General features: G+C 39.1%; 1 protein-coding gene across 5 annotated transcripts in view; it reads right to left on the reverse strand.

Moving 5' to 3' along the window:
* Positions 1–14,197, reverse strand: part of PAX3 (paired box 3) — an 88,933-nt gene that overhangs the window by 12,453 nt on the left and 62,283 nt on the right. For all 5 annotated transcript variants that reach the window (XM_039844900.1, XM_039844897.1, XM_039844899.1 and 2 more), the window contains exons 6-7: positions 7,429–7,594; positions 6,327–6,541 (exon numbers count right to left, since the gene is read on the reverse strand). In XM_039844900.1, the coding sequence (XP_039700834.1) occupies positions 6,327–6,541; positions 7,429–7,594 (381 nt within the window). The remainder of the gene's footprint in view (positions 1–6,326; positions 6,542–7,428; positions 7,595–14,197) is intronic.

The raw sequence follows: 14,197 nt of genomic DNA on the forward strand, positions 1-14,197 counted from the left end.
CTATGGGGAAATGGGTTGGTGGCAGGCCACCTGCTTGTCTGGTTTTGAACGATGATAAAAGTAGGCTGAGGGCACAGGATCTGCAACTTGTGTGTGAAATGGACAAAACAACTGGTCTGGCATCAAGTAGCTTCTGGATGCATGCCCAAAAATGTTCAGAAAAGCAGCTCTCTGAAACAGGAGCTGGCCTTGCCACCAGAGAAAATTGTATTGTTTTTACATATATCGAGAATACAAGAGAAGGTCAAGGAATGACCATGCCACAGTGAAAAAGATTGTCTCCTGATATGAAACGGAAAAGTACCCATCACAACCATCTGAATAACTATATCCCAACCACATAACAAGCTGAGCATGGTACGTATACCTCCCATGGACAAAGAGCCATCGTCTTGCCTGGCAGCTAAGGAATTTGAGATAATTGTGAACACTGTGGTCCAAAAAATGACAAGCTAAATCAAAAGCAGCCTTGAGTTTTGTGTACACATATTAACACTTAAATGCTCCTCCTTAATAAGTTTTAGGATTAACAAATGTTTGTCAAAAGAAACTGTGCTGAGCAATTGAAATCAAATTTGAAATGGAACCACAACAGTCTAATACATATATGCATGAAATGGAGAAGCTGCCTAATAAGCGTAGCTGACACCAAATATGCAATTTACATACATTACACACTAATAATCTCAATTTTAATATTATTCTTTAAAAGCAACTGGAGGGTGGTTGAGTTAAAGGTTTTCTTTTGTGAAATGTGATTAAGAACAAAAGTTGATCTTGGCGTCTTCCACCATTAACCACAATCTCGTTAATATAAAGATCTATCTGCTTTCTTGAGTTTTGTTTCTGAGACCATGTCTCATCCCCACAAAGCTGTGATGATTCAACCAGACTTAACAGATGAATGGCCGATAAACCTGATGAGATCTGCAGACCTACTCTTTGTTCCTGAGTTGCTGAGTGGTGAGCAAACATCCAAGCATTTTCAAGCCTGGTACACAAATCTTTATGAGATTTTTTTTTCTTTCCTCAGTAGATTATCCATGAAATAGGACAGGTGTACTGGTTATTCAATTACATCTTACCCAAGACCTGGACAAACTTTGAAATGAGGCCTCTGAGCATAGCTCTTACCATGGGGATTTATTAATAACAGTTAAACATTCTCTAAAACAAAACTTTTTTTTTGTAATTTAAGCCTATTTTCTTATTTTGTCATTCGTTTCACTCGTAAACCAGAAATGAAAATCTGCCCATCTGCTCTAAACATAAAATGTGTTCATAATAATCCAGATTTATACCAAATGTATTTTTAAGTATTGCTGAATTGAGAGTACTCGAAATTTATGGCCTCTGAGGTTGCAAAGAGGACTTCCTCTTTTTAAGGAGGGAAATGCTTAAAATGAATGTAAGAAAGGCTCAGAAAGCTTCTTGGATATCAAATGGCTCCGTAGGAAAAAAAAAATGTCAATGATATAAGAGTAAATGAATCAAAACCATATGGATCAAATTTTCCCTAAAATACACAGTTTGAAAAATTAAGGAGGAAAAGTGCTCGGCAAAATGTGTTTTAGGTTTTACCAAACCCAAAACATTTGAAGAATCATTTGCAATAGTTGATGAACCCTAAATGCAGCCAAGTTGGCCCATTTTTATATAACACATAACAAATAAAAAAAGCTTCCTAGAAATCATGTAACCCACTGATACTGTATTTCACTCAAAAAAAATCATTAGAAGCTATCACCGAAAACTGTAGACTTCGTAGAAATAGGATGGGGACAGGGTGTGACATGATAAGATTGTTGATTTAATTGGCTTTGTTTTGGGGGTTTGGCTCTGTGTGTTTGGGGGCATCGCGAGAGACTAGTGTTTCTTGGAAAGAAAGTTAATTAGAAGAACATGTTAATTAGTCTCATGTCTGGAGCATATGGTGGTATTTCCTTGGCATGCCATATTCCAAGTCAACATTCCTTTTTCTCTCCTACACATGCAGGAAGGGGCTGATAACATACCATCTGGGTTTGAAGGGGAAATACATGGCCTCTATTTCCCTGTGTTCTTTCTGTGTTGTCCCACACCAAGAGGACACAACCTTTCAAAAGAAAGCTGCTACTACAAGGGAAAGCCCTCTCTAGAGTGAGTTGAATGGTTTTCTTTCTCAGAGGGTGTTTTGTCATTCATTATATAAGCCTTGTCTCCTGAAAGGGTTATGTAGTTCAAACAGAATATAATTCAGAGACAGAAGAAAATTTTGAGGTCATTAGCCTACATCCCTCTCTCACCCATCACTGAGAATCTCGCCTCAAGTCCCCAGACAGATCCAGTCTTTGAGGGGATGGGAAGCCAAATACTCCAATTTTGAAGACTTTCAATCATGCCTGCAGGAAAATCAGGCTTCCTATTAGTGCCAGAGCTCGTGAAAAACTTTCTAGGACATTGTGCTTCTTCACCAAGTGAAATGTGTAATTTCTGTTTATAGAGGAATTGGTAACAACTGGCAGAGAGATAGATTTGTCTCTTAACTCTGCTGGTAAATCACCCGGTCATTTAGATGATTATGTTGCATTGGCCTCAGTTTTTCCATAAGTAAAATGGGAACATTGCCCAGATATAGTTACTGATTCCCTCAAAAAAAGAGATAAACTTGCCAAAAATTAGGTAGTGCACAGACCCTTTCAGCAACTTGAGGAAAGATATGGCCAAATTTTCTACAATTTTTTGTCAGTGCTCTGAGATTCATAAGTGCTATTCCAATCCAAGCAGCTGGACAGGTATGACCTTCCTGAGTCACTGCTTCACATCCTTCCCTCATGAAGCTGAGACCTTCCCTGAGAGAAAGACTGAGGACAGCTAACAAACGTCATTTGGCTAATGGCTTCGATTCCAAACTTTAAAAAATCTTTGCTTGAAGGAGCAAATGTGTTAGAAAACCACCCCCCAAAAAAGCAACAGAAGTCCACACACAGAGAGAAACAATATATCTGTCCTGGCGTCTATGAGTTCTTTGACAAGAAGCTAGAAAGCCCATTGGACAATAGTTCATACACATTCTAACACTTGATTTTCAAGTGTGCATGGCAAACAACACATCAATTTCAATGACACTAGGAGAGAAGTCAAATAAAATGCACAAATATTTTTAACGTGTCAGATAACCTCCACTGAAGAGATCTACAATGAATTGATCATAACGACTCAAAAACTTTAGCTCCAGTTCAATTTAAATTAATAGGTGGGGAAAGGCCTATGATGAAATGTAGAAACAGAGAAAAGGCAAGATGCAAAGTTACATGCACTACTATATTTTTTGAAAAGATATAAAAGAAGAGCGGAAAGGCAATATGCAAAAATATCAACAGCAGTTGCCCAGGGTAATTTTTTTCTACTCTAAAGACACTTCTAAAAAATATATTTCCATTTTCTACAATAAGCATACAGATTATTACTAGAAGAAGTTAGAAGATTAATAGAAAAAAACTGTGTAAAGCAAAAAAATAGGTAAAGAGAGTATTAGCAAAAAAAGAAAGTGTAAATTAACCTGAATCCAAAGGTTTAGAAAACTAGTTTCTACTAAATGATTTTAAAATATGACTAAAGTCCCTGCCTCTGTTTTTCATGAAATCTGTTTCCTCTTCACCCAAGTATGAATGGACTAGATCGAGTGAGATCTAGACCAGAGCCAAGAATTCTAGGTTCTAGCCCCAGCCCACTCACTGTTGGCCCCATGGCCTTCAGCAGGCCACCAGCTATCTGAGCCTCAGTAGATTTGTCTGCCTTTTAGATGTCCAGACAGAGGCAGAAAAAGCAGGAGGATAGGAGGAAAAGAGAAGGGGAATGGTAATCGTATGGTTAGTTTCATCTTAATATTGTATGGTCCGATATATTAATAAGCACTTCTACATAATAAGCAATGATTTGAAAGGGTCACCACCCTCTCTTTACTCTCTGCTTTAGTCAACAGGTTAAACAGGTGGGTAGATGTGGGCTCTTTTCTTCAAATTTTCTTTGTAATACTTTTAATAAAGCCAGGTAACCAAAAGTAGGGTAGCCCCTCCCCTCTTGCTTAGAGTGACTCCTGAGAAGTGCTAAATCCCAAAAGCTACAGAAATGTGAATTCTAATTCCTAATTCTCCTACTCCGTTGTTTTGCAAAGATGGTTGACAAGATACGGGTTCACTCACTGCCTTTCATTCTTCAACTTTGCCCGAGGAAATGAGGGGCTCGCTCCATATTATTTGTCTCTTGCCTAACTCATTGGGGAACGCTTCAAGAAGGAAGACAGCAGAGATTCCTACTGCTGCTTTGAGGCAGAAATGTATGGAAGAAATGCAAACTATCCTAGATATTTGCAATGTTTTAAGTAAGGAATTAACATAATATATAAGAGCATAATAAAGAAATACAAGAAACGTTGCAAGTTGCCTACGAAATTTTACATTGTTTAATATTGGAATAATTCCCTCTCTACCATCAACTCTAGAATCATAGCCAAGCTTCCTGAAACTCAATAATTAACTGTTTCAAGATCAAGTGCTAATAATTCCATTTACATAACGCTTATATAATACAGTAAAATATACTCATTATAACATGCAAGGTGATACACTTATAATACAAAAAACTAGCAGCTTCACTTATAGAATACAGATCCGTGTTGTTATATTTATTATGACTGAACACTATGAAATGCTGAGGGAGTCTCGAGTCTCACCTTCAGGAACTGGTTAGGGTTGAAGTTTACTTTTATTAAAACTCTCAACCAAATCATGTTCCTAAAAAGCTTTTCTATGGCCCAAAACCACTTATTTTAAAAACTGCAGAGATAACTACTTCTGACGTTACTTCTAAGCTGTGGAAGACGCTGATAATGCTATAAATCTGGGCATTTCAAAGATGTATCTTTTAATTTAAGTCCATGATTTTCATGCAAAATCACATTCATAAATGCCAGCATTTAGAAATTAAATGCATTCAAGTCCTGTAGGAAGCACGTTTCATTGTTTTCATGTTGTTATTTTCGGCTGAGGTTTAAAGCCATCTCTTATTTTTTTATCCCAGGATGTGCTACAGGAATCTATGCAACTTAATTACATTTACTGTTACCGAAAAAGGATTTATGAACTTTTGCCTTTAGGCAGAAATGTTTATTTCATTGCCTTTACTATTCATTCTTTTCAACTCCAACAGCTTTGAACTTTTCAGCTGCTCAGAGTTATCACTGTGGTGCAGAGCCCGGGAACTCCACTCCCAAGACTCAAACCACAAGTTGAAGAAAACGAAGAAGGCAAAGATATATGAGTCGTTATTTTGGCCACCCTTTGTGCCATTAAAATCTCATTTTCTGCCTATTAGAATGCCCTCTTGGTGCTTAGGCAGCGGTGATAGTCAGTGATTAGTGTGTAATTGACTATAATTGTCTTTTCACTTTTCATTTGTGTCATTCTGAGCTTCTCTCTGTTTTTCTAACCACCAAGAGGAAAAAGGGGGTTAAGAAAAGATAAAGCTGTTAAAACTCTCACTCTCAGCCCTGAAGAGATTCTCGATTGCAATTATAGATTGCAACCCCTCTGTGACATTTCTCCAAATTTAGCGGGCTGCTGTCCTCGCCACCTGGGCCAAGAGCTCCCTAATAAAATCAAGCGATCTGTATTTAAACAACTGCTAATAATGTCAACCTCAGACAGATGCCACATGTAGGAAATCTAACCAACCCTCTGACACGCAATTATCAAGGCAATTTATTAATATGATCTCTCAAGAAAAGCTCATAGTCCAATGCAAATTAGAAAAACAATTACAACATTCAAATACCTCTATAGTCCCAAAGAGCAGTAATTCTCCTAATCCGTGCATTTATGACTCATTTACACCAGAGCACTGTAGTCATCAGCTGGGTCTCTCTCCACACAACTTGTTTGCTTCCTCTCGGATTGTTTTATAAAAGCTGATGTTTTCTTATTAGCTGCTTTTGCTCACAACCCTATCTGCTGACCGAATACCATGTTTTTAAAAAACGAGTGTGAGCTTCTAATCCAAAGGCCAGAACTAGGAGTGGAGATGGCAAATGCCTCGATGACTAATTATAAACATAAAATTTCTGTGATTACACTAAAACTGACTTGAATTTTAAGTCTAAGCCACAACTTTTGATACAGCCTGTAGGAAGGTTGGAGAGAAAGGAAACCAGGAAAGTGAAATCATGTGGCTTATATAAAGAATACATTATGGTTTAAATTTGGCAATTCATTATACGACCGCCTCAGGGAATTGACTATTTGGTTCTGGTACACAGCAAATCGTCTGTCTGGAAACACGGGACTGACCTGAGGTGAAAGGCCATTGCCAATGGCGGGGTTCATGGGGTTGGAGGGCCCGGACGGAGGCACAAAGCTGTCTGTATAGCTGGAAAATCCATGCCTGGTGCTGGGGAGACAGTAGGCAGAGCTGCTGTCTGGGTTTGAAGGAATTGTGCTTTGGTGTACAGTGCTCGGAGGAAGCGGCTGAGGTCTGTGGACGGTGCTGCTGGGATCTGACACGGCTACAATGAAGAAAATGGTTAGCCATAAAGTTCCTTTGTAGGCCAGCAGTTCCAAAGTTCATGGTCACCAAGCCATCGGTAGTATCTACTGGTCAGCCCAAATGTTAACATCCAACTGTGTTTCTTAACGTGCACGTATAGAACCAGTCACAACCAATATAGCCACTTGTCTGCACATATGTGCAAGTACATAACTTATTTATATACTTTCATGGCACACTCGCGCAGACTAGGAATTCAGACATCACATTAACGATGCTAACAAACCTATTCTGGTAGTGACTGTTAGTAATCAACATGAGAATTAACCAATGTAAGAGCTTGCAAGTCTCAAATTTCTTTAGCAAATATACTTTCGCATCACTTAAGTATTGGTGCAATCGTATAGTTCGAATGCTTGAAATGCTATCTTTCATAATCCAAAATGATTTTATCTTATCGGTTCTCTCATTCACCTCTATGTGCTAACAAATTCTGATTTTATCAAATCTTCCCCCCCCTCCCCCGCCCCACCCCATAACCACCACAGTCAGTAACCATCATAGAATTTCAGTCACTGGCAGACTGGAGAACAAACGTAGAGGTAAAATTTTAACAAAAAAAGAAGCAAATCGCATATTTATTTAGAAAGGTTATTTTGTTCTATTGTTTTGTTTTGTTTTGTTTTAAAATACCGAAATAGTGTTATATTACGATGCAGTTTATCTAGAGAGATTCAGGTGTGTCCCAGAACAAACTATGTTTCTGAAATGTGACTGGGACATTCAGGACAACCTGATGGAATGTAACTAACACAGAAACAGCAACAACGTCAGCATGGCATGAAATTAGCAGCAGGAAAAGCAGTGGGGAGTTATATTTTAACCCTTGGCTCCCCCCCTCCATACCTTGGGGAATAGCCGTGGGCTGGTAAGAGGTCTCCGACAGCTGGTATGTTGGCAGGGTCGGCATGGCAGTGGGAGGGAAGCCCCCCGGAATGAGATGGTTGAAAGCCATCAGTTGATTGGCCCCAGCTTGCTTCCTCCATCTTGCACGGCGGTTGCTAAACCAGACCTATGGATTTAATTTAAAATTTGAGGATTTCACTGATGAAATAATAGTACATTCTTAATGAATTTTTCATGCTAAAACAGATTAAAGGTCCCTTACTGACAGGGCAAATAGAAGCAAGAGCTCTCTACCCTCTGTGTTGTATTGTCAGCAGAGAAGGGAGAGTTAAATGTCAGGGGTCACAGAGGGGCTTCGAAGGCCTTCATGGTCTTGCAGAGCCGCCACTAACCCAGGGATGGCCATGGGCAGGGATGGCTGAGCAGGGGTGGGAAGAACAAGGAACTCCCCACTATCACGACATCAACGCCCCCCCACCTTCATGTATTCTAGGGAAGATCCATGAGCCTCTGACTCCCACGGGACATATGACTTAATCTGGCCTTGCCTATTACAGTAACCCTTGTATTTCATATTCTTATCAGTCTGTCTCTGTATTTCTATGATCATTATGGCCATAGCTCCTGCACGGTCATTTAAATTGACCGGGAAGATAAATGGAGCCCTTTTACCATCCCTTTCAAAGTGTGAGACATTGTACTGATATTAGTGGAAATAAATGCAAAGAGGTATTTCAAGAAATGAAAGCATTTTCTATTTCTTTCAACAACAGCTTTAAGCACTTGCAACACTCTATGCCAGGCACGATGTTAAACAGGTACATTCAGAAAAACTTGATGTAATATAATAAAATGCCTTCAAGGAACTTAATGCCCCAGTATTTCGTGTGAGTGGCTAGAGAGAAATGGCAATAATGAGAGCAAGAAATGTAACCAAACATCTAAAACATTGAAAAATTACAGTATAAGGTGTTTAACGGGCCCCATGATCTTGCCCAACTCTTATACCTGCAGAGTTTAAGTGTAGAACTTAGAATAAGGTAAAGTCTCTGCACTTAAGTAACTTACAACCTTGTCCTCATAGAATTTACAAAGTCTTCAAAGAAATCAAAATAATTGCTCACTAACGTAGATGCTCATGTTTAGAAATGCAGAGAATCAGGAAAAGTTTAGAGTGGAGACAGAGTTGCACCTCATTTTAAAGCTTATTTCCTCACAAAACAAAATTAACAACTATCGAACTTATTTGTAATTTTTGAAGTCGTGAAATTTAAAAAAAAAAAAAATGGAGAGTGAAATTTCTCCCTCCTGGAGCAAGAAAACCCAATTTAACAAATATTCTGCCAAGGTATCTGCTTAAACTTTTGCTATTCGCCCAAGTATTTGTCTGAAAAAAAGAGTTCGGTCTTCTCTAGGCAGGTTGCAAGGTACTGGTAAGGAAAGCTGTGTGCACATCCTCAAAATAATAACATTTAATATTCCTTAAGTTTCCAACAGGAAAAGAAAGTAAATCAATATTTTCCCATGTTGATACATAATTGAATTAGAGTTTTACTTAACTTAATAAATTGCCACCTGAGATAATAGAACCACGAACAGCACTCAATTTGAGGTCTGCATCAATTGTTTTCTCGCTGCAATTCTAAGCATCTGTTCCAGTGATTCCCAGAGGCATCAGGGAAAGAAAACTGTTTTCAGAGGACTGCTTGGAACGAGCTATGTTAGCCCAAGGAGGCCGAGGGCCAGACATGAGAGCTGTATTCATGCCTGAATGTACTGTACTATCCCACACACTGTGGGCATATTTTACATTATAAAACTTTCAGATTAACGAGGCCACCCGGCTCAGGTGAAGTGGTCCCCCACACCTGTCTAGACCAACCTATGGGCAGTGCATCTCCGGCTTGACGTTCTAGGCTGGGAGAAGAGTGGAATTTCCAAAAGTTCCAATGTGACTTCACTCATTCAGGCATACTGTTTTCAATTGTACCTGGTGAGATCTTTGATGAAAGAACTCAGAAGCTCGCACTTCCGTCATTACCAGAGTACACTGCCAGCCTCCCTATGCCAACTTCCTTCTGTAACCTTTAGATAAGGAGACCAAGTTTGACTTATCCTGTAGGTGGCTATTCCTGATCACGACATCAATTCCAACCTACTTTTAATTCGAGTTCATTCTAACTCTTCCCTAACCCAATTTTTTAATCAAAAATGTCTTTCCTCAAATAATAAATTAGAAGAAACATCTTAATTTTCTACAAATACCTTCAAATGATCAAATCCAAAAGACCAGGGGGTTAAGATTTCCAGGGATTTGTTTATATGTTTCCAAAATAATACAAAAAAATATATTGGAGACATTGAGTAAACCTACCAGGAATTAGGTTTAATACAATACAATAAAAGATGGAGAGAAATAGTTGGGAAGCAAATCTTTACTAAAAAAATGAACCTTTAAAGGGGGGTTTCAAGAGTTTGTCAAAGGAAGGAAGTTAAACATTTAAAATTCCTAAAGAACCAGGGCCTGCCTGTCTCTGGCCATTTAACCAAAATGTTTATCATCTTGCCACTGCGAACTTGCATTTCCTAGAACCAGTTGAATCTGCCAGAAGAAACATTAAAGGAAAAATATATTGAAGTTGCAAATTAGGAAGTGGTCTTTTCCTTCTTTATACTTTGAAACTCATAAAAGACATTTCTTCTATTTTTTTTTTAATCTTCCCTCAAATAATCTGCATTTTAAACCCCTGAACTAGCCAAGCACATGTTCCTGGGATAGTTTTCAACCCTTTTCTAACTGAAAGACATTCACCTGAAATTTTTACTTTATTCGATGAACTGCAGCCTGGTTTGTTCCCATCTGCCCCCTGGATCTCTCTACTTGTATGTCTCTCTACAGAGTTCTTCCACAAAGCTATATTCGTGCCTTTTGTAAATAATCTTTAGGCCTATTTCTGGAGTAATACAATGTCCAACGATTTTTCGAAGCAAAATTTAAATTGACTGATAGATCCCCATAACATCATAGAATCACAAAAGAAGAATAAGGTTTTAATAAATTTTTCTCTTCATGTACAAAATAAGTAACCAGCTTGTTCACACTCTCAAGAATATAAGATGGGGAAAACAGTACTTTAAAAGATGCAGTCATTCTTTTTATTCTCATAGGTATAACACAAACCAGGCAAAGGTTGAATCACAGCTCTCCCCACCCCTTACTAGCTCTATGACCTTGAATCATTTGCTTAATCTCTGTGGGACTCTGTTTTCTAATCTGCTGAATGGGAAAAATAAAAAACTATTTCACCATATTGTGACAATTAAATGATACAGTGCAATCAGAGCCTTTAAAAGAATACCTAAGAGATAATATTAAGTGTTCAATAAATGTCCGCTATTAAGTTAAAATGTCACATTGCCACCTCTGTCTGAGAAATTCAAGAATTAAAGCCTTGCTTTGTTTTCTTAGCTCTATGGCCTACAGCCAAAGCCTTTTGCGCCCATGAGCAAACAGGAAAGTGCCCAAATAACACCTCAAATAATTGAAAGTGAGTTTGGCTTGAAGGGAGACATAGGTCAAATTTGCTTCCAAGTTTCATGGATTAGCACTAATTGAGCCATGGTGTAAGCTTAATTTTGTCTGTCCATAAGTTACCGGTTCACATTTCGGGTGTGGTCCTCGAAGGCAATCTAACCTACATTATTCCAGATAGGTTATTTGAAATGCAGTCCAAAAAAATAGGGAAAAAATGTAGTACTTAATCCTTAAAAACTGAATTCATAACAAGATTATAAATGCCTGATTAAACACTAGATTTGGTGCTAAGGCTACAATGCCAAATACAGTACTTTCCAAGGAGGTGATTTCAGGACAAGCTGCTGGTTCCCCGGACCTTCTCATTCATTCTGCCCTCTCTCTTTTCAGATCACACAGTCCCAGCCCTGCTGTCACTGCAGCCACTTGTAGCACACAAGTTGGGGAGAGGGTAAGCCTGGTTGATGAGGAGAAACGCCATCCCTCCCAGCGGTGTCAGAGGGCCACGGGCACACACGTAAGCATACCCACCTGCATCTCTGCACCTTCCGAGAGCAAGGTCCTGCAGCGAATTGCAGAATGACCATCTTTCTGCTTCGCTATGGAATTCAGGGTCAACTATTCCATACCTACCTTAGCTTCTGAATTATGTGTATCTGTTCGATGGCTTTAAATCACCATCGGGCTTCCCTGAGGATCCCAAATTACTGAGGCTAGCAGGGTCCTGAGATCATGCATCCTAGTAGTTTTTAACTGGGGGACAGGACAAGGGGAGGTGGTATTTGAGACTATGATAAGAGCCAGAGGCCTTCTTCTCAGAAAATGTCTTGTGTACACACACACACACACACACACGCGCGCGCGCGTGCGCGCGCGCGCAAAGGCACAAGATTCATGTACAAATCTCAAGTCTCCTGAAGTTGCATGATTGTCCACAGACCCAGACTAAGATCATCTTATCTTAACCCACCCAAATTTCAAAACTGAGCCCTCAGGCTCATCAGGATTACAACAATTACGGCAGAATTAAGCGACTTGCTCAACAAAATGCTTTGGGCAAGCTGAGACACAACCCACATCTTCTGACTCCTAATTAAATGCTATTTCTATAAGCATCTTCCTTCCCTGGGTCCCATTATCTTGCTGATAAAAGAGAATGATACTTGGAGTTCTCTGATGAAATATTTACCAAAACTTTTGCACATCATCAATATTTGCAAGTCATCTTCCACACAAAACTGTAATGCTTGCTATTATTTGCAAAATAAAAGCTACCAAGGAAGTAAATTAGGCAAATTATTAGTCTCTGGTGTACAACAATTCTTAGACTATGTATTCAGATTTGGTTATGATAAACACAACGTAGCTACTGTCCAAACAAATTTTTTATGAAATATTGACAAAGGCCTAAGGTATTATAGTTTTAGTCTCATCTCTCTCCAGAAGAGCTTGGAGATATCTTTCCTCAGGGGGGGAAAAAAATGGAATAGAATGTGTTTGGGTTTTTGTTTTTTTGTTTTTTGCTTTTTTGATTTGGTGTTTGGTTTTCCCAGGCGCCCCAAATTAAACTAACTCGTACTTTCTGGCTATCACTCAAACTGAGTTGACTTTGCTACTGCTTTCCCAGATCCTTCTCAAAACCAAAGGATTTTGTTCTGGCATTTTAATCAGTGATTAACTACTCCCTTCTTTTTCCTGCTGGGTTCAGTAAAAGATCCATATGCTGGGTGTTGTAGGGAATTTGTTAGGCTGTAGATCATAGCAGTGGTGCAGGACATGATGTGTCTCAAGGGAACTAATGAAGCCATTAAGGAATGTAAAGAGTCACCGGGTTAAAGCCACATTAGGACAGCTGTTAGGTTAATGAGGGGCCTGCTTGGAGAGGAGGTCGCTGTATAGAAAAATATGAACCACTCTTTATTGGTCTGATCCCATGTCCTCCGGAAGTTAATGGGCCATTCTTATTCTCCTTTGACATTCATTGAGCCAGAGTGCATGCTAGGCACGGCACAAGCTGCACGGGCTTGGAATTCGTTCTGTCCCCATCTTCATCTTTGGCAAAGGCAAGAATGAGACACAGCAACACTGAACACTCTTTTCAGTTTTCGATCACTCTCTTCGTTTAATTTATTTAAAATCAATGTTCATATTTTGACTCTGAGTTCCAGAGCTGACATCCAACCTGGCTTAACGACAGACCCTGAATGTGGGCTTGGCCAGCCATGGAGTGAGTACAGGGACCAAATCCTGGAATACAGTGGGCACTCATTAAAGATTTGCTGAAAGAATGGAGAAGTAAATGAACTTCACTTCACATTTAAACCAGGTAATCATAGAACTACAATAAAGACAAAAGAGATTTGATATGTATGCTAATTGTAACTTTGTTATATAGAATATTATAATATATATACTATACATTATGTAATAATGTGTATAATATATATGTATATATATTATATATATTATAATGTGTATATATATTATAATGTGTATAATATATATATTATACATATATATGTGTATGTGTGTGTGTGTATATATATATATATATATATATGAAAACATGATTGTGCTTAGAGGTGGTCATTTCTGGGAGGGAACTCTGTACTACAATGTAACAGGACGAGGGATCAAATAGTACCCACAGTAAACATCTACACTACAAACCTCAGTGATTTTGTGACTTTCCCTTCACTCACCCTTCCACCCACCTCCAGCTTACACAATCAGCTGCCTACGTTCCACCTCTGAACATCTTTCGCCACTCTCTTTACTCTTCCATTCCCACTGCCACTGACCTATTTCATGCCCACAGCTCTCCTGCCTATCACATCAAGTGTGAGCATCCGCACCTGAGACCCGAGCCTTCCACAGGATGGCCTCAGCCTTGCTTTTCAGCCCTATTCCTTCTGCCTCCCACCGCTCCCTACCCTCCAACCAAACTGAACTGTTATCTTGACATGAGTGAAAATGAAAGGTCATCTAGTATGTAACTGAGGTTCTTCCAACTCTCTGTGCTTTTGCTCATATTATTCCCCCTTATTAATATACTCTCCCCACCTGCCCTGTCCAATGAATATCTATGTAGCCTCAAAAGTCCATCTTAAATCTGCCTTCTTCGTGAGCCTCTCTTGTTTACTCCAACAAGACCTCGTCCTTTTCTCTTCTCCACATGTACTCGCTTAGTCTCTTTCTCATGGAACTTATCACTTCTGCTTTGTTTTTAAATTA

Source organism: Pteropus medius, unplaced genomic scaffold (assembly GCF_902729225.1).
Source record: "Pteropus medius unplaced genomic scaffold, Ma_sr-lr_union100, whole genome shotgun sequence".
NCBI classification, from domain to species: Eukaryota; Metazoa; Chordata; class Mammalia; order Chiroptera; family Pteropodidae; genus Pteropus; species Pteropus medius.